Source organism: Ahaetulla prasina, chromosome 1 (assembly GCF_028640845.1).
Source record: "Ahaetulla prasina isolate Xishuangbanna chromosome 1, ASM2864084v1, whole genome shotgun sequence".
Classification (NCBI taxonomy): Eukaryota; Metazoa; Chordata; class Lepidosauria; order Squamata; family Colubridae; genus Ahaetulla; species Ahaetulla prasina.
In genome coordinates, this window is record NC_080539.1 from 179,579,149 (window position 1) to 179,604,793 (window position 25,645).

Here is a 25,645-nt window from a genome sequence, read left to right on the forward strand (position 1 = left end):
TCTGGCATGTTCTATTACGTTATGTTTCTGAGACAGTCACATTAGTCATTGCTCCAGTCATTACTGGCTCTGAGATTCAATACATGGTTAGTAATCTATGCAGTTTTGTAAATAGGGAGTATTTGAAAAGTATTCAAAGTAGGACCTAGGATGTTGAATTCTACAGTGATTTACTTGCACTGAATGTGCTAAACTTGAGATTTCAATCTTCGTATGTTGTTTCATTTTAGCTAAACTTGTTCTTGACATTTAGGGATACAGCATTATTTTGGATAATTATTACATAATTACCACTATGTTGTTGTTGTTAGTTGCGAAATCGTGTCTGACCCATCGCGACCCCATGGACAACAGTCCTCCAGGCTTTCCTGTCCTCTACTATCCTCTGGAATCCATTTAAGCTCACGCCTATTGCCTCAGTGACTCCATCCAGCCACCTCGTTCTCTGTCGTCCCTTTCTTCTTTTGCCCTCAATCTTTCCCAGCATTAGGCTCTTCTCCAGTGAGTCCTTCCTTCCTCATTAGGTGGCCAAAATATTTGAGTTTCATCTTCAGGATCTGGCCTTCTAAACAGCAGTCAGGGTTGATCTCCTCTAGGACTGACTGGTTTGATCGCCTTGCAGTCCAAGGGACTCGCAAGAGTCTTCTCCAGCACCATAGTTCAAAGGCTTCAATTCTTTGGCACTCAGGCTTTCTTATGGTCCAACTTTCACAGCCATACATTGCAACTGGGAAAGCCATAGCCTTGACTATATGCACTTTTGTTGGCAGGGTGATGTCTCTGCTTTTTAGTATACTAATTACCACTATAATATCACTACAATTATTATGTAAGAATGGGAGATTGATGATATAAACCCCACTATCTTTTGGAAGTAATTTTTGGGGGTGGATGTGGAAATAATTTGGGGCTACTGTGTTTGAAGACCCCTTATACCTCTAGCATTATTCTCCTTATTCTCCTTATTACCCCTTATTCTCTGGCATTATTTTCTGATGGAAATACTTTGAATATACCTGCTGTTTTTCCCTAAACCAAACTTTAGGAATAACTAAGCTGCAGTACTTTTTTTTTTTTGTAGAATAGTCACAAATGCAAATGGTAGTGATTTTTTTGAAAATTTGTTTCTTAAAACTTTGTTGTGGGCTTCAAATTATACACTTCCCAAATACATAAATTTCACAATGATTGTAATGTATCCAAATATTCTTTTCAGAATCAAGTGACTTTTAAAAAATGGAATAACAGTGTTAATTTTGATTAATAAATGGAAATCAACTTGTGAAAATCAAGGAAGGCAGCTTGATTGTTCAATAAAATCCATTTATGTTCATTTAGGATATAAGCCTGTAATACAACACACCATAAAAGAGACCATTATAGATTAAGCATCATTTCTTTTTCTTTTTTTAAATGGAAGCTGGGAATGCAGTTTTTGAATCCTAATTGAGTCCCATCATACCATCCTTTTTGCCACCTTTTTTCTCCAGTTGTTTGTCCAAAGGGCTTGACTTTGATAGTTTCTCTAAACATGGTGACATATAGAGATTGTAAATATTTGCCTCTGTGTATTCTTCATTTTCCTTCTTATTAATATTGTTCACATTCTTATCACTTCAGGAATCATCTAAATGATGACGGCTATTCTGGAACGGATCAGCACCTTGTCCATCAGTGGACAACAACTCCGTCGACTTCCTCAGCTCCTAGAAGGCGGCTTTCCCAAGATGCCTTGCACAGTTAAAGAATCTGATGTACCCCAACTTTTCAGAGAACCCTATATCCAAGCTGGCTATCGCCCCACAGGTCAGGATTGGCGCTATTATTTCCTCAGCCTCTTCCAAAAACATAATGAGGTTGTTAATGTTTGGACTCACCTTCTGGCTGCTTTGGCAGTGCTGCTGAGATTTAATGTATTTGCTGAAGCAGAGGACTTGTCTCTGGAGATCCGCTCCTTACCTCTCTTCATCTTTGTCCTTTCCTCTGTTACATATCTCACGTGCAGCCTCTTAGCTCATCTCTTGCAGTCCAAGTCAGAGATATCACACTATACTTTCTATTTTGTGGATTATGTTGGAGTCAGCATCTATCAATATGGAAGCGCCCTGGCCCATTTCTACTACAGCTCCGACCAAGCCTGGTATGACAAGTTTTGGCTTTTCTTCTTGCCAGCAGCTGCTTTCTGTGGATGGCTCTCATGTGCTGGCTGTTGCTATGCCAAGTACCGCTACCGGCGCCCCTATCCCATCATGAGGAAAGTATGTCAGGTGATCCCAGCAGGATTGGCATTCATCTTGGACATCAGTCCCGTGGCCCATCGTATGATTATGTGCCACCTTGAAGGCTGTGAGGAGTTGGCTGCTTGGTATCACACCTTTCAGATACTTTTCTTCCTAGTCAGTGCTTATTTCTTTTCTTGTCCAGTTCCTGAAAAATATTTCCCTGGGTCCTGTGATATTGTTGGTCATGCCCATCAAATTTTTCACACCTTCCTTGCTATTTGCACACTCTCACAATTGGAAGCCATTTTTTTGGATTACAAGTACAGGCAAGATATCTTATTGAAGCGACATGGTTCTCTCTCCATCATCCTGTCTTGTGTCTCCTTTTTTGGCTTAGTTGCTTGCAGTGCTATCACTGCACTCCTATTGCAGCGCAAAATCAAGGAGGAACTGGCCATGAAGGCATCCTGAGAGACTGACACAGAAACAGGGTTCAGTCCTGGTGTGCTTGAAGAAAAGTAGGAAGAGGGAAGTTTATTCAAGTACTGTATATAAGTAAATTAACCAAGTGGTTTTTCTTTATAAATTATAATCAAGGAATTGATTACAGGCAGGCACTAATTTATTAAATATGCCTTATGCCCTAAACATTTTTACTAACTGTGCCTATTGCTGGGCAAAGGGCATTTTGGATACTTAATTGAAGGAAGATTTTTTAAAATGGTCTTTTATTTATTTACAAAAATTTTCATTATATGAAAGAGGATACTAATCACTAACTAGAAGAGTAGAGGATTGCCATAGACTAAAGCTCTTATCTCATTGGGAAATTGAAATTGTGTCTAGGTTATACTACTTCAGAATATAAACTAGAATGGGGTCACATAAAAGAAAAAGATTCCTTCACACGTTGGGTCAAAGTTCCTAATTTACTAGTTTACATGTAGGGAATTTTTTTTTCCATGTTAAATCATAAGACTCAGGCTGAAATGGTACAGAGTAGTCATAGGCTTATGACTTCAGTGATAATTAGAGCAAAAGATTATGGTGAAGGTTAACCATAGTTAGTTGATAATCTCATTTGGTCCGTTTCATTTTAGCTGTGGCCTTGATACCACTGATATGTATACAGCTCAAGTAGTGCTGAATCTTCCCCTGAGTTGTAAGCTTCAGAAATAGTATGGTGGTAGAATAACAGTCATAATTTGATAGTTGTCACCTGTTAATCATTCAAGCCCAGGTTAGCTGAAGCAAAGAAGGGTAGAATTCTCAAAGGTAGCAGAAGTTACTAGCCTCTTCATGAGTTGTTTTATGTTAATGAAGAAATAGTCATTTGAAAACACAGGAAAAACAGCCCTATCATTGCTATCAAAATAGGATGCTATTTTCAAGGTTTATAGTGCCGCTCAAAGGCACTATTTTATCATTTTAACACTGATTAGCAGCTATGACTATAAATAATATCTAGTGTTTTTCCTGTTTGTTGTTGATAAAGCCTCTTTTCTTTCTAATTAATTTCTGCATGCCTTCACTCATATTATTGTCAAAATATTAGTTTTCCTGGTTCTGTCTTGATTTTGGTTATCATCAAGTCACTCAAACAAAGCCATTCGGGACTTTTACAACCTGAATGTTATTCTGGCAACCAAGATAAGGGTACAGCACTTCTTCCCTATTTGAGCACCAAGTTAAATAATTAGAGAAAGAGCAGTTTGATTGTAAAAAAGTATTATATGGACAAGTACCATGCGATAGTACCAACAACACATTTTCCTAACCAGTTTTATTTATGCTTTTCATCACCAGGAGTCCAGTTGGGTTATGCTTTGAGTCTCTTGTGGTATTTAACTACTAAATTTTTATTTCCTCTCTTCCAAACACAAAACACCATATCCAAACAGAAATTGCAGCTATGGAATGTTTTATTTATTTAATGTTGTGAAATGTTATTTGCACATAGCAGACTAGCATATAATTGAAAGGTGTGTGCCAAACTTAGTTTCTGGTGGTGCTAGGAAGTGGAAATCATTTTGACATTCATGACAATGAGTAACCCCATTTGCAGTCTGGCAATGGTACACTCAGAATTCTAATTCTAATTTCCCATCTTATTCGCCTTAATATGCAGTATATCAGTTATCTAAGATATCCAGATTTACACCTACTCAAATTTTGGTGAAAATACTTAACATATAGGTACAAAGACAAGTGCAGTCCAAGCTGGATTCAACAAAAATAATTAATAATAGTTTTTTTAAGTATTAGAAATGGGTCCAGTCACAAGAAATTTAAACTATTTTCTGCTAACATAGACACTGAAATTTTTTGTTAAGAATATATAAACTATAGGAAGAAAATAAATAAGTCCATTAATTAAATCTGATTCTTAGTTATTTTATATCACCACCTAGTGGCATAATCAACTAAGATTTTTCTAATAGCTGGAATGGCTTTGAGAATTTTAATTAGGTTGCTACTCAGCAGAGATACTTTTCATTAAGATGTTTCTAACTAAAGTCAATAAACAGACTGCTTATTTTTTCGTAGAACATACATTATTCTTACTGTGAACTAATTTGCATTATTTTCTGTGACTTCATAAATGATATCTTTGTTTCACAGCAGTTCTCATTGAACATGTATTTCATACCTGTAACTTGGTTGCTTGCAAAGTGACATACATTAAAAAGTTTAAGCTACTCCAATTTAATCCATTGTAAAATGTGTACTGTAATCAGCATTAGTCAAACTGCTGAGATCCCTCAAATATAATTTTAAATATGAGAGCACTCTTAGAATGTATGGCTAGTTATTTAAGAAAAATTGCTGTGTACTAAGTTTCTTAAAATTGTCCTTCAGACTTTTTCGGATATCTGCCTCTGATAATTCCCAGGTCCTTTTACTGCTAGTTCTGTATATAAACAAAATGTGAATGTGTTATTATTAGAAACAAATGTGATGAATAAAAAGACTGGTTTTTAGCACGTTTTAAAGAGTTGGTTCAGAATGTATAGGAAAGGCATCTTTTCAATTAGTTAAAGCAACCATGTCTTGAAAATGGTTCAGGACCGATTTTGGCTACTTATGCTTGCACAACCACTTTCCTTTGTTCGCCCCAAGTCCAGTTATGCAGAGATCATATGGAGCACTCCTGAAGCAGCCACATGCCATTTTGAGAGACTTTAGAAAGCCTTACTGGTTTTACTAATTATTGTTTTTTCATTCCAAAGTGATATGATCTGGCTGGTTTTAGATTCTGGAGACTGAAGTCTAGAATACACAGAGAACAGTAGGTTGGGCACTGCTAGTCTAGTATTAATAACAATAATTGCAGATACAATCCAAATTATTATTAGAGTTCCACCATTATGAACATTTAATAAATTAGCCTTGCTATCTACAGGCTTATGCCTATTTTGCAGTTGTTAACTTCAGCTTTATTTGGATTTGACATCCAAACATTGTGATAGCAGACTTACGTTATTTCCAATACTTCAAATAATATGTGGTGATTTCAAGTGTGCCTTGGATGTTTATATCTTTCGGAGGCAGTTTTAAAAATATATATTTTAAGATAAGCATTATTTGTTACTAAAATGAAATAAGAGTTTTTTCTTTCTTTTTTAAAAAAATGTTAGCTTTAGAATTATATGAACAACTTCTGTATTAAATTCTTGAAATCTGCATTGTTGAGAACATTTGAAAAATTGTACAGTGTTATAAACGAAGTGTAGAATGGGAAGAGGATAAGTAAAGTTTTAAAAATTGATGTTTGTGAAATTTGTTTATATCAAAATGTTTATATATCAAAATATGGCTTCTGTATAATTTGCAAGATTAAGGGAGAGTGTTAGTAAAAATTGTTTGGAGAAAACCTTGATGCTTCTGCAGACATGGTCTGTATTTAATGCTTGTATGCCATTTCCATTCAAGATTCTAATAGATATAATTATTACAACACTGAGTACAAAGTAAATATTGCACTGTTTCCCCCTGTAGAGACCTCAGAAATCAAATCACAATCCATCAGAAAGTGTTAGAATTGAGTAAATATTCAGGTGAACGATAATGATGTTTCCCTTTTACATCAAACAATCTCACTGTATTTGTAATAACAGAATATTCTTGTGATTAAAACAACCAGGAATGATTGAATTAGTCTAGTTTAGAGATTTGCACAATGCACTGAATGTGCTAAACCATATTGGGTAGCTTTTTGCAGGACACTGAGCCATAAACTATATTTTAGCTTAACATGTTGTGGAAACCCACATCCAAAGTGCCTTCACATTTCACATAACATAACATAACATAACATCAGAGTTGGAAGGGACCTTGGAGGCCTTCTAGTCCAACCCCCTGCCCAGGCAGGAAACCCTACACCATCTCAGTCAGATGGTTATCCAACATTTTCTTAAAAATTTCCAGTGTTGGAGCATTCACAACTTCTGAAGGCAAGTTGTTCCACTTATTAATTGTTCTAACTGTCAGGAAATTTCTCCTTAGTTCTAAGTTGCTTCTTTCCTTGATCAGTTTCCACCCATTGCTTCTTGTTCTACCCTCAGGTGCTCTGGAGAACAGCCCGACTCCCACTTCTCTGTGGCAGCCCCTGAGATATTGGAACACTGCTATCATGTCTCCCCTAGTCCTTCTTTTTGTTAAACTAGACATACCCAGTTCCTGCAACCGTTCTTCATATGTTTTATCCTCCAGTCCCCTAATCATCTTTGTTGCTCTTCTCTGCACTCTTTCTAGAGTCTCAACATCTTTTTTACATCGTGGCGACCAAAACTGGATGCAATATTCCAAGTGTGGCCTTACCAAGGCATTATAAAGTGGTACTAGCACTTCACGTGATCTTGATTCTATCCTCTGTTTATGCAGCCCAGAACTGTGTTGGCTTTTTAACAGCTGCTGCACACTGCTGGCTCATATCTAGATGGTTATCCACTAGGACTCCAAGATCCCTCTCACAGGTACTACTATTGAGCAAGGTACCACATATACGGTACTGGTGCATTTTGTTTTTGGCCTAAATGTAGAACCTTACTTTTTCACTGTTGAATTTCATTTTGTTAGATAGCGCCCAATGTTCAAGTCTGTCAAGATCTTTCTGTAACTTGAGCCTATCTTCTGGAGTGTTGGCTATTCCTGCCAGCTTGGTGTCATCTGCAAATTTGATGAGTTCCCCATCTATCCCTCGTCCAAGTCATTGATGAAGATGTTGAAGAGTACTGGGCCTAAAACAGAGCCTTGGGGTACTCCACTGCATACTTCCTCCATGTGGATGTAGTTCCGTTGAGGACTACACGTTGAGTGCGGTTGGTCAGCCAGTTACGAATCCATCTGGTGGTGGTGCTGTCTAACCCACATTTTTCTACTTTATCTAGTAGTAGGTTATGGTCTACTTTATCAAATGCTTTACTGAAGTCCAAGTAAATTATATCAACAGCATTCCTCTGGTCTACTAATTTTGTCATTTTGTCAAAGAATGCGATAAGATTAGTCTGGCATGATCTGTTTTGACAAACCCATGTTGGCTTTTGGTTATTACTTTGTTTGCTTCTAGGTGTTCGTGATTCGTTGCTTGATTATCTTTTCCAGAATCTTCCCGGTATTGAGGTCAGACTGATAGGTCTGTAGTTTCCTGGATCTGTTTTTTCCTTTTTGAAGATGGGAACTACATCAGCTCTTTTCCAGTCCTCTGGCAGCTCCCCTGTGCTCCAGGATCTTTGAAAGATATAGTTCAGTGGTTCTGAGATCTCGCCTGCCAGTTCCTTCAGAACCTTGGGGTGTAATCCATCCGGTCCTGGTGATTTGAACACGTCTAGGGTAGACAGGTGTTCACTTACCATTTTCTTCCCTATTTTAACTTGTGTTTCTAATCTGTTTTTTGTAGTGCTGTTTTTGATAGGTTGGATTGTATTTTCCTTTTGTGTAAAGACAGATGCAAAATATGAGTTAAGTAGATCTGCTTTCTCCTGTTGCTTGTCATCTTCTTGCCACTTTCTCCCAGCAATGGGCCAATTGTTTCCTTGACTTTTTCTTGTTTTTAACATGTTGGAAGAAGCTTTTTATTATTTTTACTTTTGTCGCTAGCCTTTGTTCATTGTGAGCCTTAGCTTTCCTCACTTCATCTTTACAGGCTCGGCTATTTGCTGATATTCTGCCTTAGTTATTTGCCCTCTTTCCATTTTTTATATTTGTCCTTTTTGTCTTTCAATTTGTCAGATAGTTCTTTATGCATCCATGCTGGTTTCTTTTGTGATCTACTATTTTTCTTCTTCATTGGTATTGTGTTAGACTGTGCTTTTATAATCTCACTTTTCAAAATTTCCCAAGCTTCTTGAGCTGTTTTCCCCCTGAGGATTCTCATCCATTGAATCCTTCTCAAGATCTCTCTAAGTTTATTGAAATTAGCTCTTAAAGTCCAAGACTCTAGTTTGACTTTGTTCTACTACTTGTATTTGCTTAATGTTGAATTCCAATATTGCGTGGTCACTTGCCCCCAAGGTTCCTGTAGCTTCAACACCTTCTATCATTTCATCTCTGTTAGTGAGAATTAAGTCCAATATGGCTGACCCCCTTGTCGCCTTCTCTATTTTTTGGGAAACAAAGTTGTCTGCTAGGTTTGTTAGGAACCTGTTGGATTTTCCACTTGGTGCAGAGTTTGTTTCCCAGTTGATGTCAGGGTAGTTAAAATCCCCCATTACTACTGTGATGTGCTTCCTACATACCTTGGTTAGCTGACTAGCAAAAAGTTCATCTACTTCCTCTGTTTGGTTGGGTGGCCTATAGTATAGACCTATGGCAATATCGTTTTTCACCCCTTTTATATTGACCCACACATAATACCCACACATCTAATTTTGTAACAGGGCTATTGTAAGAGTTCAGTACATGTAATACATTAAAGACATAGATCTACTGTGGATAGGTTTTCTCACTAATTTTCCCCTAAGGTAAGTATGCTTAGATATGAAGCCTTTTCCCATCTAATTCCCAATTTCATAATTTTCATACCAAGATTTGCCCTTGAAAAAAATGTAAATTTTCTGCTAATTTTATCTTTTCATATTTTTCTCACTGAGTGGAATAATCATCCTATTCAACTTTATGCCTCTAAAAAACTACACAGATTTTTCATAAGTCATACAAATGATAATCCATATAGATATACTTTCTGTGACTCAAAATAACTTCCCTCTTAAAGTTTTATGAATCCTGTGGGACACACGATTGGTGTGCAAAAATATTATGTAACTGTTCTGCACAAATATTTTCCTGAACACTCATCTAACAGTGCTTTATCTTTTTTAAAACAACGGTTTTCTATCAACTTCGTTTTTTTCTTGAATACCTTTGAACATATTGCTGTGTGGACCAATAAGTGTGAATCTAAAGATAATGACAAAATGGGGGTGAGTTCTGAGAGTGGATCATGGAAGAAGGAAATGAACCTGCTATGCTCAATTAATATTTGAGATCTTATATCAGCCTGGACAAATGGTTGTTCAGTTCTTTCTTGAAAACCTTCAGTGATGATGCATCCACAACTCTGGGAGTCAAGCTGTTCTGCTGATTAATTGTTCTGTCAGAACTTTCTCCCTAGTTCCAGATTAGAGGTCTGGAGAAACTTCCTGATAGTAAGAACAATTAATCAATAGAACAGCTTGCCTCCTGGAGTTGTGGCTGCACCATTGCTGGATGTTTTCAAAAAAGGATTTGTCAACTATTTGTTCAAGTTACTTGCCTTCAGTGTTCTTGTATTTAATCTCTGCATAGAAGTCTTGATGCACGTTCTTCCAATCTTTCTGGTTTTGCTGTAAGGGCACCTCTTCACCATGCTTCTGGATTTTCTGATTTGGTTTGTTGCTTGTCATGTATGGATGTACACAGTTTCAAGAAAGCTGTTTGTAGTGTTTGAGTTTTCTAGGTTTTTTTTTTTTTGTAAATTGTGATTTTTATGGAGATGAACCTCAGTTTATAGCAATCCTGATTTAATCAAAGGATTCATGTTCAATAGAAAATATGCGTTTCACTCTCAAATTTCCAAAGTCTGTCCAGATATTACATCTTTAAATGTAAATTGATGCAAGGGATACAAATTATATTATCTAAATAATTGTGCAAATGACATACATTGATATTACTGTAATGGCATGCATTTAGATTTAGGTTTACAGACATCCCCTCCCCACAAATCATCCATTAATTCAAGTTTCACTATAGATAAATTATGGCATGGTAAATAGAAATTGTATACTATTCCAGCTGGGAAAGATTTCTGGTGTGTGAAGGGCAGGTTCAGATGCTACTCTCCTTATTTTCCAAAATGGTCTGTACCACCATGCAAACAAGAAATTAAGCAATGTTATTTTTTGCAAATTGCATCTGAAGAAAAAAAAAACATGGTAGAATATTGGAAGTGGGAAGGGAATACTGCATTGCATACAGCGGATAATCAGGAAGGCTGCTAGAGTTCTAAGAGAAATAACGTCTTCCTAATATATATTCACATTCTTACCGTCCTAATTACCCAGTTTTTAAACCCATGCACCTACTCTCCGCATGCGCCCGAGGTAAACTTTGCTGCATTGTAATAGGCTTAATCTCTCGTGTCAATCCTCTACATAAGATCAAAGCTGCAACTGCCGAACCACAAGAAAAGTAATTACAGTAAAACCAAATTTCAAGCCAGCCTGTTTATATTCAGACATTTCTTTTCCCTCAGTCTAGCGCTACTGACAGACGATACGACGGGGGTGGAGGGTGGGTGAGAATACAGCGACTCGAGCCAAACTCATTCGCGGGTTGATGAAAAGCGGCACCTAAACCTACCAACCGAGCTAAGCGCCTCGATCGCTACTGCGCAAGCGCTCTCAGAAAAAAAAATGAAAGCCCAACTGTTGATGGTTACCGAGGAAACAGCGTTGCTTAGTTACCCGTAGTAGCGGATCCGTCTCTTGCCAAGCCCTTCGCTGCTCGACCGTCCATCATGAGCCTTCAGCCGGTGCAAGGCTTGCCGCTTGTTCCGGGCTCGTCCTTTCGGGACCCGACGGTGAGGAAAATCTCCTTTTTTCTGTCCACATCACATTTCTTCCGAAATAGCTAGCGGTATGGCCCATTAGACTAAGCGTCTCCCAGAGTCCCCCCTGAGTCTTGCGGACTTGGTCAGCGACTCCAATTGACGCCATCCTTTAAGAGTGAGGTACTTCATAAATAATCCCACCTTCCTGTTATTGAATGTGACAGCTCTAGGTCTCTAAAAGGGCTTTCAAGCCATTTTGTAGCCATCTGTGTTTTTAAACCTGATAGCTCCAATGTTAGATGATTTCTTAACAAAAGTTACAGAAGGGTGATAACATTTTAAGAGAAAAACATTGAATAGCCTACTTCCTTTTCAGCTCTTACTACCAAATATTAAAATGATTGAATGTTAATGAATGTTTTTAATGAACAGAATAGAATTCTTTATTGGCCAAGTGTGATTGGACACACAAGGAATTTGACTTGGTTGTTTTCTTGCAGGCTCTATGGAGATTCTCAGTCATCCAAGTCATGGTTGTCTCAAAGCTTTTTTTCCTTTTTTTTTTTTTTCAAGAGGCAACTGGACTTTTTGGCTTTTCTTTGAAGATGTTTTGCTTGTCATCCAAGAAGCTTCTTCAACTCTATTTTCTTTTCTTGCAGATGTTTCATTATGTTGGGACTGATGATGTTACCTAGTTTGGGTAGTGAAATATCTGTAAGAAAACAACCAGAAAGCACCAAGAAATCCTCATACATCTCATTAAAATTTGCATCAATATGTTAAATGTAGTCTAAGAGTATTATTAAAGAGTATTACTAAAACATATTTTACTTCAATGTTCCTTTTAATTTTATTTTTTTCTAAATATAATCCTCATTAAAAAACATTTGAAACTCTATGATCCTGGAAAGTTTAAAATTGTTTTAGAGGTTGTGAACTATTATTATTAAAATAAAATTACATATTTTTGAGAAAAAATACCTTAATGTATTTTTAAAATTGTTACTATATGGGAGGGTCATAAATGAAATTTAGTTTTAAAGACAAATATATTTGAGACAAGGCAATTGAAAAATAAATGTGTTATTTTAGATACATCAGTCTGGTCAGCATTTGAGTCTGTATTTTTGTTGTTGTTCTGTAGAAAACTGCTTTTCATCGTTCCCAAACTCTAGATTTCAAGAATGGTTTTGCCTTTAAGAAACTTCCAACTGTGGGGATAGGTGGAAATCGGCTTTATGTAAACCAGTTGTCTCAAGCTGAACTTGATGAATTATCCAACAAGAGACCCACCTTAACTTATGGTGAACCTAAACAAGCCCCACCTTCAGATTTCATCCCAGCACATGTGGCTTTTGACAAAAAGGTATTTTCTCAAACATCTGATTTCAGGTACAGGTATTTATTGCAAAATTAAGTGTTTAAAATTAGCTGTTTATTTCTGATATCTATTTGTTAGCTCATAAAAATAGTCCATATAAAGAAACAAACTTTCTTGATATAATCATAGCTTCTTGAAAGACTGTCATTCTTCCCTTTTTATAATATAGAGAATTAAAAATGTCTTTCTCAGGCTCACTTCTTTTTATCTATTAACAGAAAATGACATTAAATATCTTGCTTTCCTTCACCATCATTATGTCTACTTTCCTCTATACTATTAAAAGTTTATTTACATGTTTTAAGGCTTTTAGTGTAGAGCCAGATTCAAGTACATCCTTTTCCTTGCAGCACATCTCTGGGCCAGTCATTCGGTTTAGCCTACTTCATGGAGACAGAATGGACCAATATATGAGCAACCTCCAAGTTATACTTTGGGGGGGGGGGGGTGGGGGGGATTGTAGGCAGTTTAAATTCTACAAAAATAAATGTTACAGTGCAGAATTTAATAAGCCATTAATGCTGTGTAAAAAGACTTCTGCTTCTACATTTAAAGTGACAATAAAGTTATTCTAAGTCTAAGTCCAGCATAAACACTTACAGAAAATTAAAACATGTTATGTTGGTTGTATTCTTGTCAGTCAAAAGTTACTTATATTTATACTTGCATTTATAGCTTTATCTTCCACAATTGTTTATTTATTTATTTATTTTGTCACAACAATATATGTAGGTATCATACAAAAAAGATTATATAGTATATAAACACATATATGAGTAAATATAAGGGGGTATAAGCATATATATATATAGGAAGAAGAAAAGAAAAACAATAGGACAGGAACGGTAGGCACGTTTGTGCGCTTATGCACCCCCCTTATGGTCCTCTTAGGAATGGGGTGAGGTCAATAGTAGAAAGTTTTTGGTTAAAGCTTTTAGGATTATGAGTCAGGTAAAGTATTCCAAGCACTGATGATTCTGTTATAGAAGTCATATTTTCTGCAATCTAGATTAAAGCGGTTGACATTAAGTTTAAATCTATTAGTTGCTTAGTATTATTGCAATTAAAGCTGAAGTAGTCTTTAACAGGAAGTACATTACAATAGATGATTCTGTGAGTTAAACTTAGGTCTTGTCGAAGGCGACGGAGGATACCATAGTATTAGCCATATTATTAGCTTGGTGTTAAATAGAAATTCCCTTGCTTCTATAAAGATAGTGCAGCTTTTTGTAAACTTACATTTAATATTAATCGAATATATAGTAATACATTCCTGTCATTTGATGATCTCACACAGCATCAAGTGGGTTTCCTGTCATTTTTATCATTAATATAATTTTCCTTATATAAGGGTTTGTTTGTTTTTTGCTAGGTGCTCAAATTTGATGGATACTTTCAAGAAGATGTCCCTATGTCTACAGAAGAGCATTTCCGCATTCGTCAAGTGGGCATTTATTACTACTTGGAAGATGATAGCATGTCTGTCATGGAGCCCATTGTTGAAAACTCAGGGATTCCTCAGGGCAAGTTCATCAAGAGACAGCGTTTGCCCAAAAATGATCGTGGGGATCATTATCATTGGAAAGATCTGAATCGAGGAATTAATATTACTATCTATGGCAAGACTTTCCGGATAGTTGACTGTGATCGATTCACCCAGGTACTGTAATCTTGATTGCTAATCTACAGCATTACAGTAATAAACTATTCCTACTGCAGTATTTAATATGGGGATAAAATTAAGTTTTAATTCTATAGTAAAATATGCAATTGGAGACAGAAATTTCCACCATAAGTAGCATTATGTATATGTGATTTGTTTTTACAATTATGAAACGTATTTTTACCCATTGCTACGTTATCAGCTGAGTTCTCATAATGGTTATTTTTTATTCTTGTACACTTTCACAGTAGTTTTAGTAATTTATTTCATTTACATTTGATTGAAATCTCTGTCTCTGTCTGCCTGTCCCTCTCTCTAGCTCTTGATAATAGAGGAGGTCTGTTTTGAGAATAAAAACAATGGGATCTCTCAAAAAGAGCTAAACTTCAGTTCATTCATAGAGTAACATTTTACTCAGCTTTACTAAGATTAATAAAGCCATGGCAGATATGGCAGTGTAGGGTTTTTGTTTTTTTTGCAAGTTCTGAAGTTTCTTACCTTATTTCAGTAACATGGGAAGACATTTTTAGTTTGTCCACCACAGATCGCAGTTTCGCCCCCAAATGCAACTTTAAGGCAGTCTTGCTTTAAGATTTCTTACTGTGCTTATTTGTATATTAACAGTGTGATTATTGCTTTACAGACTTTTTTGGAAAGCCAAGGAATTGAACTGAACCCTCCAGAGCGAATGATTTTTGATCCTTATATAGAGCTACGTAAAATGCCTCCACGTATGTATGTCACCCCCTCAGATTTTGATCAACTTAAGCAGTTTTTGGCATTTGACAAAAAGGTGAGCTTTAGGTTTGTTTCATATTACACATAACCTACTTTTTTGTGTATTCAAAACATTTTAAGCAGCAAACAAAATCTATTCCTCCCCCCCCCCCGAGAAAATAAATAAAATTAGAGTAAATAAAGCTGTGAACAAGTAAGTAGCGAGTATAATTGTAAAAGATACTTAAAATGGGAGAAAATTAAATTATAGGGGCTATATAATTTGCATATATTTAGAGCATGCCAGAGGAGATGCTAAGAAGTGTAGTAGTGAAACTCTGAGGGCCTCTTTGTCAGTGATAATAAAGCTATGTAATTGCTGAGTGAGTTTTCTACTTTTCATCTTCAAAGATAGTAAAGATATTTTTGGTGAAGTTTACAAGTCATTTTACTTGTAGTAAAATTTTATAAATAGTAAAATTACAAATAGTTTTCACTTAATGGCATTTGGTACTGACATTTCTGTTGCTAAATGAGGTCATAAAGTGCAATGTCACATGATTGTCCCACTTAGCAACAGAAATCCCAACACTCAGACGCCATTATTAAGCAAATCACTGTGGGTTGTTAAGCGAGGACATTACACGGTTGCCTTTTGTGACGTTCTGCTGACTTCCCCATTGACTTTGCTTGTAGGAAGTTGGCAAAGGTCACAAACTGGGGTGCTGCAGCGTAATTGCAAACCAGGTATCAAGCCTCCAGTTTATGATCACATGACTGTGGGAATGCAATGCTGTCCATGAGGATTGGTCATACCTACCACTCATTCAGTGCCATCATAAAGTTTGAATGGTCACTGAACAAATGCTTGTTAAATGAGGACCATCTGTATTCTTTTGTCTTCAAAATCATATGAACCTGTGCAGTTAATAAATTTAATCAATGGCTTGCTATTTTATGTTGTTTTGTTGCAGTTGCAATGTGACTCTTTTTTGTCTTAACTGTAACTGTAAGGAAGATAATGATTTTGTCCTCTTTATTAAGTTGTGATTCACTTTGATTGTGAGACATCATGCTTATACGAGAAAATTTCTGTTCTTCCATGAGGAGAATTAATCCTTCACATTTTTTTTCAGGTTCTTCGTTTTTTTGCCATTTGGGATGACACTTGGAACATGTTTGGTGAAAGCCGGAAATTTATTATCCACTACTACTTGGCAGATGACACAGTGGAAGTGCGGGAAGTTCATGAACGAAATGATGGCAGAGATCCTTTCCCAGTCCTGATAAGACGCCAGCGCCTACCCAAAACTTTTGTGGAGAAGAAAGGTACTAATTTTCTCTAGTTGACAATTCTAGGATAATATGTATATAAATAAAAAGCTTAGTGCCTTCCAGATCTTCATACAAATATTTTTAGGTATAATATGAATCTATTAACATTTGCTACTCAAAGCATAAACTTGGGAATCAACTGTAATGTTTTCAGCCAGGCTGATATACTAAAATTATTTTACTAATTTTAGTACATGAGTGCATTTATTCAGTTAGTCAGTCAGTCAGATGCACTATTGAAGTACTCATTTCTAATTATACTGTTTTATAAAGTATTGGAATGAATCCATGCTTGCCTTTCCTCAAGTTAATGCGGCTTTTTCAGATGCTGACTAAATGATATTTGGCATTATGTTCTCACAAGCTATGGAAATTAGGCCCATGATAATGCATAAAACTGATCGTCTTAAAAATGTGAGCAAGCCAAGGAAGGACTGCATTTTCCAGTGTCTAAATGTCTTCATTTGGAATAAATAGCAGCAATCTTACTAAACTGCCTTTTTTTCCCCCCAAGAAAACTTCCCAACCTGTGTGCTGGAGATTTCTGATCAGGAGGTCTTAGAATGGTTTACAGCTAAAGATTTTGCAGTTGGCAAACCCACTACTCTACTTGGACGTACTTTTTTCATCTATGACTGTGATGAGTTCACTCGACAATTCTATCAGGAAAAATTTGGCATCACTGACTTCCAGGCAGTTGATGTAAAGAAGCCACCTCCAGAGGAAATCAAACAGGTAAAGGGGAAAAACAAAGAAGAAACTGCAAAAGAGGCCAGTTTTTAATTAAAGGGCAAGGAAATGGAGGTCAGAACATGGAGTAGGACTGAGAGGAAGGACTGACAAGCAGTGGAAATGAGAGTTGCTAGGGAAATTCCAGAAAGCAAGTCAGTCTTCATAGACACAAAGAATAGAAGTACTAGGAAGCATCACTTACACTAAGTCAAAATATTACTGTTTGATGTTATTGTTTATTATTATTAATGGTATTGTTTACTGTTTGCCAATGGATAAAAGTTTCAAAATACACAGTAGAGAGTTTAATTTATTATTGTGACAAAGACTGCTTTTCAAATGTTATTATTTATTTAGAAATAATAAGTAAGAATGCAGTAAAAGTTAAAAACAGGTAGGAAGTGTCAGATATCAATTCAGTTAGACTATGTTTTTTATTATCCCTTCCTTCTCTTCTTTTCAAATGAAGAATGCTTTTTGCTATTTTTTACTCTCTCCAAATGCAGTTCTTCTAGATGGAAGAGTGATTGGAGATGAACATTTCGTTTGCATCTGTCCTTTAATAAAATTTCCAGATTTATTAGAAACTAAACAATTCTACATTGAATTGTTTTGTCAGTGACTAGAGAACTAAGATGAACAGAAACATGTCAATGCTATTTTCTAGGAACAGAATCTCCTAGTTATAAACTTAATGGTGTCTTACACATCCCATTTCTCCTTTTACTGATGCTTCACAATAGAGTACAGTAAGATTCTTTAAAAAATTATTTAAATTTTCTTTTAAATATTTTTTAAAACTTTAAAACATGTCATTTTACAATATTGCGAGTGAAGTTTCATGGTTCAGTATTGTACTTTTTTCTTGGCTTATTTTATGTACAGATAATTCCTCCCTACAATGGTTATGGTTTCCTTGAAGACTCTCTTCAAAACTGTTTCAGTTTGATTCCGCAACCCCCTAGAAAAAATATTATTAAAATGTTAGAGAATGACCACAAAATTTTGCGCTATGCTGTTCGAATGGTGAGTTGTCATGATTTACAGTTTTCAGAGTGATTATTGAGTTGGGGATTAGAAGTTCTTTTAATTTTACCTCCAGAGGTAAAGGTCCAAGGAGTAAAATTTCAGTGTAATAAGAAGTATTCATATATACGAGTGTTTAATTTAAACTTTTGATGACTTTGACAACCCGATGAAATTGCTGAAAGAAGATCAATCCATAATAATAATAATAAAAACTCTAACTCTATTTCTCGGAAGTCAATGAAAAATAAAAACAGATGTTAAAATATTATTATATCAGATAGTTTTTCAATTCAAAGCACTATGGATGCATAGAATCTGATTAAAACTGAGAATTTTCAAACTAGGGAGTAATGGGAAACATTACATATACAGTACAGGGGTGAAATGCTCCCGGTTTGGACTGGCTCGCCCGATCCGGTAGCGATCACGGCGGGTGGTTCGGAGAACCGGTAGCAAAAATCCCTAGCCCCGCACCCTGCCTCTGCTGAGCCGAGCCATGATGGGGTTTTTTTGTTCTTTGTTTTACTTTTAAAAGCAGTTTTTCTTCAGGCGAAAACATGCCTTTAAAAGTAAAAAAAAAAGCCTTTGAGGATCCCATGGCTCAGCTGAGATTGTCAGAACCCTTTAAGTTTTTTTTTTTAACAACCTCTTTGGCTGAAGAGGTTGAAAAAAAAATGGTTTTAAAAATTTATTTATTTATTTATTATTTATTTATTTATTTAATCATATTTATATACCGCCCTATCTCCCAAGGGACTCAGGGCGGTTTACAGGCACTAAAAAAACAGATAAATAGAATATAAATACAATATAAAACATTTAAAAAACTTATTCCAAAGCCCGTCCAATTAAAAATAGAAATAAAACCCAATTTAAAACCCAAAATTTAAAATCTAGCTCAGTCCTGCACAATTAAATAAGTATGTTTTAAGCCCGCGGCGGAAGGTCCGAAGGTCCGAAGGTCCGAAAGCTGACGAAGTCCGGGGGGTAGATCATTCCAGAGGGTGGGCTCTTCTGGTGATCCCAGCTGAGTTCCTCATTACCAGAACCTTAAAAAACATGTTTTCTACAAGATCTTCAGCCGAAGAGCTTGTAGAAAACCTCCTTTTAAGAGGTTCTGGGCTGTGATGAAGTACTTACCTAATTAGCTGTTCCTTTCCGGCTGGGAAAGCCATGCTTTACATCAGTTGCATTAGCTAGTGACTGAATCTGCCTGCTTAAAATCCACCTCCTCAGTCAGCAACTCATCTGCCTGCTTTGCTGGCTGAGGAACTCTGGGAATTGAAGTCTACAAACCTTAAAGTTACTAAGATTGGAGACCCCTGATCTAAAAAATATAAATAAAATAATAAAATAAAATATTAGTGCAGCTTTCTGAGATTTGGTGTGTTTCTGTAGTGTTTCACTCTAACTACACAAACACGCAAAATCTCACAAAGCTGTTTGTGGCATTTTGTGTGTGTGTGTGAGAGTCAATTGTGTTGTGTTTTGTGTGTGTGTAAAGTGTGAAAGTTTGTTTTTGAGCTTTTTGTGGCTGTGTGAGGTTCCTGCTTGTTGCAGCAGCCATTTTGGGTGAAGTGCAGCTGCTTTTACATTGTGTGTGAGTCAGTTGTGTTGTGTTGTGTGTGTGTAAAGTGTGAAAGTTGGTTTTTGGTACCTCTTATTGTTTTTTATACTTTATTATTTTTATTATTTATTGTTATTGGCCACGCCCACCCAGTCATCTGACCACCAAACCACGCCCACCAATTAAGCGGTAAGAACCGGTAGGGAAAATTTTTATATTTCACCCCTGATACAGTGTAGTTTGCCTTGGCTGGTTGAGGATATCTACTTAGTTCTCAGTTTAACTAATTACAGTCCTTTTTTGTTGCTTTCATTTCAGAACACCCAATCATTTTATTACTGTAAAATTGCATTTCAGAATATTTTCAGTAGTGAGCGCAACTGTAATGTGTATAAAACCAGAAACAAGATAAAAGATAGATATCCTATCAAAGGAATAAGTTTCCATTAAGTACTCAGGTCTGCCACACTGTATAGGAGCTTGATTAAATCATAAATTACACAGGATCCAGCAGTGTTATGTGGCTGTTAAATAGGTTAATGAAGTCTTAAGCTGCATTAACAGAATTATAAAGTCCAGAAAATTTGTTTAAATATTAAGAGAAATTTCTTATGACTCAGAGCTATTTAACAGGAACACAGTTTCCCTTTACTCAGAGGTGGTAGGATATCCTTCAATAGAGATATTTAAGCAGAAGTTAAATAGGCATCTTCATGGAGAATGATGTAAATGTAATTTGCTTTGAACAGAGAATACATGACTTCTGAGGTCATTAAACTATGATTTGAACAATTTAAATAATGATTCAATTGGCTATTCAGCTGCTTTTTACACAATGGATTAATTCAGTATGACTTGAGAATTCTGTGAGTTTCAGTACCTTCAAGAAGATGCTTCAAGAAGATGATTCTTGAAGATGATTCTTCAAGAAGAATGGGCGTGGATAAGAGCACAACAGTGCCTACCGTTCCTGTCCTATTGTTCCCTTCATTATATCAAATTAATATAGTTGATGCATATTTTTTTTACATATATATATATGTATATATATATATTCTTCAAGATATGTTGTTTTATCTATGACAATTGTTTGTGTATATTGTTGTGACAAAAAGAAAAAAAAAGATGTCATGTTGGGAATAGCCAAACATGAACAAGCCCTTTTAAGCACAGCATATTTTGCAGCTTACATTTGACCTTTAATCTGTCCAGGAATCCTCAAACCCTGATGATAGCAAGAGACATTTTGTTCTCTCCTATTGCCTCGCTACTGACATGATAAGCATTTATGAACCACCTGTGCGCAATTCAGGAATTATTGGTGGCAAATACCTATGCAAAACCAGAGTCCCAAAGCCAGGATCTTCTACAGACGATCCTGTATATTATGAACCTGCTGATTTAACCATAGGTGCTATGATAGAAGGTAAGTAGAAAGATGGAGTATAAATATTTTAGAAGCAAATATTTCGGCACATATTCATTTTTCATTCTATATTTTTTGCATAAGAAATAATGTTTTTTCTTTGTTAGAATTATTCAAAAGAATATAGCATAGAGAATTATGTAATTTGCAGCTAAAACAAGCTAGATAAATTTTCTCCAATTCCCCTTGCTTTCATTAGGCACTGTTGAGCTATTTGAGCCATAAAGGTCACAAGTGACATAACTTTTCAGGTTAGTTACAATCTGGGTTTTTGGAGAGGGATCTGACTTCAATATCCCTTGGAATGATAAAATGCCATTTTACTGACAAATAAAGCACTAAGAAATGGCAGAGATAAACATATTGTTAATCCTCTTACAGTTTATTCCTATAACTGTACACATTTTCCTCAGATCAGAATAGAAATCAAAATGTTGTAGAAAGTAACGGTAGTCACGTGGTTCTTGTCCTGTTTTGGCACATATGGCTAGCTTTTTTCAGATTTTCCTTCAGTTGCTTTGCAAAACAAAAAACAGGTTGTTGAGCTGCAAGTTTAGTTAAAACCTTTTACTTCTTGGACTGCAGGCTTGTTCTTCTAAGAAAATAGCCAGTCATCTATGGCAAGGGTAGTTCCATACCATCTTTTCCATTTATAGAGCTTCAAGGATTCCACCAATGCAATTCAATGGCATGTTAATACTTTCCAGATTTCTATTTTTCACGTTTTCCCTGCATTATTGAAAAGGTTTTAAATAAGAACATTATGCTATTGCTAGTCTTAAAGCACTTTTGCGTGCTTTTAAAAATCTCAAAATACTCAGCTTTGCCCCTCCACCAATGCTGCTACATTACCACTGGTGGTGCTGAGAATCTACAAGGCTAAAAAAATGTGCACCATCCACACCTCTGAAAATGTTGCACAAGTTTAATCTATATTTCTGGAAGAGGCAGACAGTTGGTCATGAAGATGACAGATTGTTTCTTTTATGCAGTGTTTGGCCACAGGTTCATTATTGTGGATGCAGATCATTATGTGTTGAATTATATGGAAAGCAATTTGGAAAGCTTCCCAGCATCGGTTGTGCAGTCTATGAGACATCATTTTGCACCCCGCATGGCAGCAATAGAGGAACTAAAGAGGTGAGTACTTGAAGAAAATATCCATAGAAAATATTCCATACCTAATATTAATTATGCTGATTCAGCAGTTGTTGGTCTGAGGATGATGGAAGATATTCCGTTTCCCTTTATCATAGACAATAAATCAATAGCTATTATCATTTACCTTCAAACATCACAAGTAGTTGCAGTTTCATAAAGAGGGGCTTACACTATGGACCCATTCCAGTTACCAGAGAATAGTATCAGGAAAGGGTACTTGCTTTCATCCTCCACCAAAGATGCACATGGTTGGTTATTGTGAGTAAAATAATGCTAGACATGATAAACTATTCACATTTTTTTCAAGTTCCTAGATGAGTTAACCATCCTTGTAGATGATGTTCAGTAAATAAATCTAAAATAATCAGTACTGAACCGTTTTATTTATGTCACTACTACTTGCGTGGAACGAGAAGTAACAGTTCTACTAGAGAAAAATTGGAATTGAATTTTAATTAAAAAAGACACAGAGGAAAAGAATGGTGATTTACCTGGCAGAGTAAAATCAAAATCTGCTGTTTAAAATCTGATAAATCTGTGACTTTTATGTTGAAATGGTTTATGATTTGTTTTCAGCCACCTAATTAGTAGGCTGATTAAAAATTTAGTAGGGTGGCCAGAGTGCATTGCAAATTGGGGTATTCATTGTTAGTGTAAAATGTGCCTGCATTACTGTGACATAGAAGTAAATCTTAAGAATGGCTTTTCTTTTGAACGGCAGATGATAAATTTTGTCCGTTTAGTTGTAAGTGCTAATATCTCCTCAGACCCCAATGCTATCCATAGAGAATGTGCCTAAGCATAATTAGATTAAAATACAGGTGATTGATCATAGTTTTAAGAAGCATTTCAAGATGCTTGAGTCTTGAGGACATCATATGACATCCTAGTTCTTTTCTCCCTCTAGGTTAGCTTCCAATGAGCCTGACCCGCAGGAACTAGCTGCATTATTGGAGCAGATTCAGGAACACATGAGGAGGCATAATTATCTGCCCGACAGCAGTATGCAGGAAGCTTTCCTTCAGCAAGATAAAGATGGCTCAGGGCTTCTAAACAAAGCAGAGTTCTTTGCTCTTTGTGACCATTTTAAAATACCAACTGATGACCCAATTTTCCAAAAGGTAAAAAGTATGAGCTGGCAATCTGTTCTTTCTGTAAGCCAAGGCTGATCAACAGTGAGAACAATGATAGAAATGTTCAAAAGGAGAAATAACTGTATTTAGGCTTTTGAATTTGGAAATACAGGTCACAGGGTATTACTAATGTATGGAGATACTAGTACATCTGTTCCTTCCATAATCCTACCCATATGACTCAGAAACTGTGATCAGTCTAAAATCATTGTGGCTATACATTTGCTTTCATTTCTTTCTTTATAGTCCCGATAAAAAAGACAATTGTGGCATAATACAGAATAGAATACAGAATAACAGAGTTGGAAGGGACCTTTGCGGTCTTCTAGTCCAACCCCCTGCCCAAGCAGGAGACTATACCATTGTGGACAAATGACTGTCCAATCTTTTCTTAAAAACCTCCAGTGTTAAATATTATATGCTCCTATATCATGGAGAGTTACAATCTGAAATGTATCTTTATATAGAGATTTCTTGCCAATTCATATTGTAATAGAATTTTTCTAAGTTTATCAAAGCAGTGGAAAGTTATTGCATATTTTCATATGTGCCACTTGCCCGGTTTCTGTTAGGATTTTTTGAGTGACAAATTTTAGAATTTAGAATGGTTTTTATTAACCATTTTCTGAAATCCTTTTATTTATTCACAATTTAAGTATTATTAAATGATATGCTATTGCAGTTAGCGTGTGGCATTCCATGTTTTTAAAAATTGATTTATCTTATTTGAGTCCCAGTACTGGTGATTTGTTATATGATAATTGTCATTTGCAGCATTAATTATTTAGCTAAAATGTTCCAAAGTCATTCCCAGATTGTTATGTACAAATAGGTATGATGGCAGAATTTCATTGCTAAGCAATGTAGTTCTAAAACTTAATAGCATGGGACCACATTGTTTAGCAGCAGCAATTCTGGCACTCGCCATTGCCATCATTAACTAAATTCCATTGGTCATTAGTCAAGGACCCATCCTAATCTCAGCTTGATCCCTTTCAGCCCCAAGCCTCAGTTCTTCCAAGGTAAGGGACTTCCTTCCCTACAAATCCTCCCAACTGCCTATTCCCCCAATCTCTGCCCTCTGGGTCAACCTGCACCCTGTATTGTGGGGTGGCAAGCAGCTTCAGAACCTCACAGTTGTGGGACTGCTTGCTATGTTGCAGCTCAGAGGCTGCAAGAAACCCCTGACCTGCAGTCTGGCCCAGCAATGTGATGCAAAGCCCCAGCTATCCCAAGAAGCCCCAGCCATCCCAGCTTAAGTGACCCTGCATTCACAAGTCCCTGGTGCTGTAGCTGAACTTTGCTGTCTTCCTGCTGCTGCTGCTGACACATGCTTGGCTACTTGAGTCCTTCTTGCCCAGACTGCAACTTGTGACATTGGGAAAAGCCTCATGTGGTCAGCAGCAACAACCTTGCAAAGGCCCGGCATGCTAGGTCAACAGTGGGAGCAAGAATATGATTATAAGTTCAGCTAAGGTGGTGGAGCCCACAGTGGCGGGAGCTGTGGAGAACATGGAGCCAAAAAGGCAGAAATGGGAAAGATAGGTGGATGATGGGTGTTAAAGTGTCCCTGCAGTTGTGTGGGTGGGCTGCTAAACACCTGAATTTTGATCACGGGTCAAAGGGGGCCCTGCAACAGCCATAACTTCAGAGACCGGATATAAATACTATTTGGTCCGCATTGCTGTAACTTCAAACAATCGTTGAATAAAATCATCATAACTCAAGAACAATCTGTATTTAACTTAATTGTACATGTTCATTACAAATCCTATCGTTATTCTTTTTCATTTCAATTTAAAAGATCATTGATTATCCCTGATTTTTTTCCCCACTTTAACAAGTATGCTACTTAGATATCAGATTTTATTTGAATAACAGGGACTTTGTTTGGATTTTGTAATAAATAATAGATTTGAAAATGAAATTTAAATGCGAGAAAGAAAGGTGATTAAAAAATATTCTCTGAGTAAAACTGCATTATTTCAGTACTTGGAAGGCAGCCAATTGTTTCCTTCTCCCAATAGCATATTATGTCTATGTTTTAATCCAGCAATTAAAAAAAAATTAGAAAAGAAAACAGCCTGACTTTTGTTTCTTTCTACTCTGAAGATTAGAAACAAAAGTCTTACTACTGAAGATTAACTGTACATTTTTTTTAATATAAGTTTTTTTAATATTGGTTTTAAATGTATTGTATTTATTCATTGTTGGTTTTATTTTTGGCTGTAAACCGCCCTGAGTCCTT

The 25,645-nt window shown here is 36.2% G+C and overlaps 1 protein-coding gene across 8 annotated transcripts in view; it reads left to right on the forward strand.

The window, feature by feature from the left end:
- Positions 1 to 25,645, forward strand: part of EFHC1 (EF-hand domain containing 1) — a 37,576-nt gene that overhangs the window by 10,748 nt on the left and 1,183 nt on the right. For 5 of the 8 annotated variants that reach the window (XM_058182878.1, XM_058182868.1, XM_058182889.1 and 2 more), the window contains 10 exons: positions 1,621 to 1,806; positions 12,429 to 12,619; positions 14,007 to 14,294; positions 14,941 to 15,090; positions 16,151 to 16,343; positions 16,864 to 17,084; positions 17,967 to 18,107; positions 20,890 to 21,103; positions 22,096 to 22,243; positions 23,172 to 23,385. In XM_058182878.1, coding sequence (XP_058038861.1) covers positions 1,632 to 1,806; positions 12,429 to 12,619; positions 14,007 to 14,294; positions 14,941 to 15,090; positions 16,151 to 16,343; positions 16,864 to 17,084; positions 17,967 to 18,107; positions 20,890 to 21,103; positions 22,096 to 22,243; positions 23,172 to 23,385 — 1,935 coding nt within the window. In that variant the 5' untranslated portion in view covers positions 1,621 to 1,631. Of the gene's footprint in view, positions 1 to 1,620; positions 1,807 to 2,028; positions 2,141 to 8,650; positions 11,284 to 12,397; positions 12,620 to 14,006; positions 14,295 to 14,940; positions 15,091 to 16,150; positions 16,344 to 16,863; positions 17,085 to 17,966; positions 18,108 to 20,889; positions 21,104 to 22,095; positions 22,244 to 23,171; positions 23,386 to 25,645 lie in introns of those variants that run through there. The other 3 variants (XM_058182920.1, XM_058182927.1, XM_058182912.1) reach the window with 3 other exon arrangements.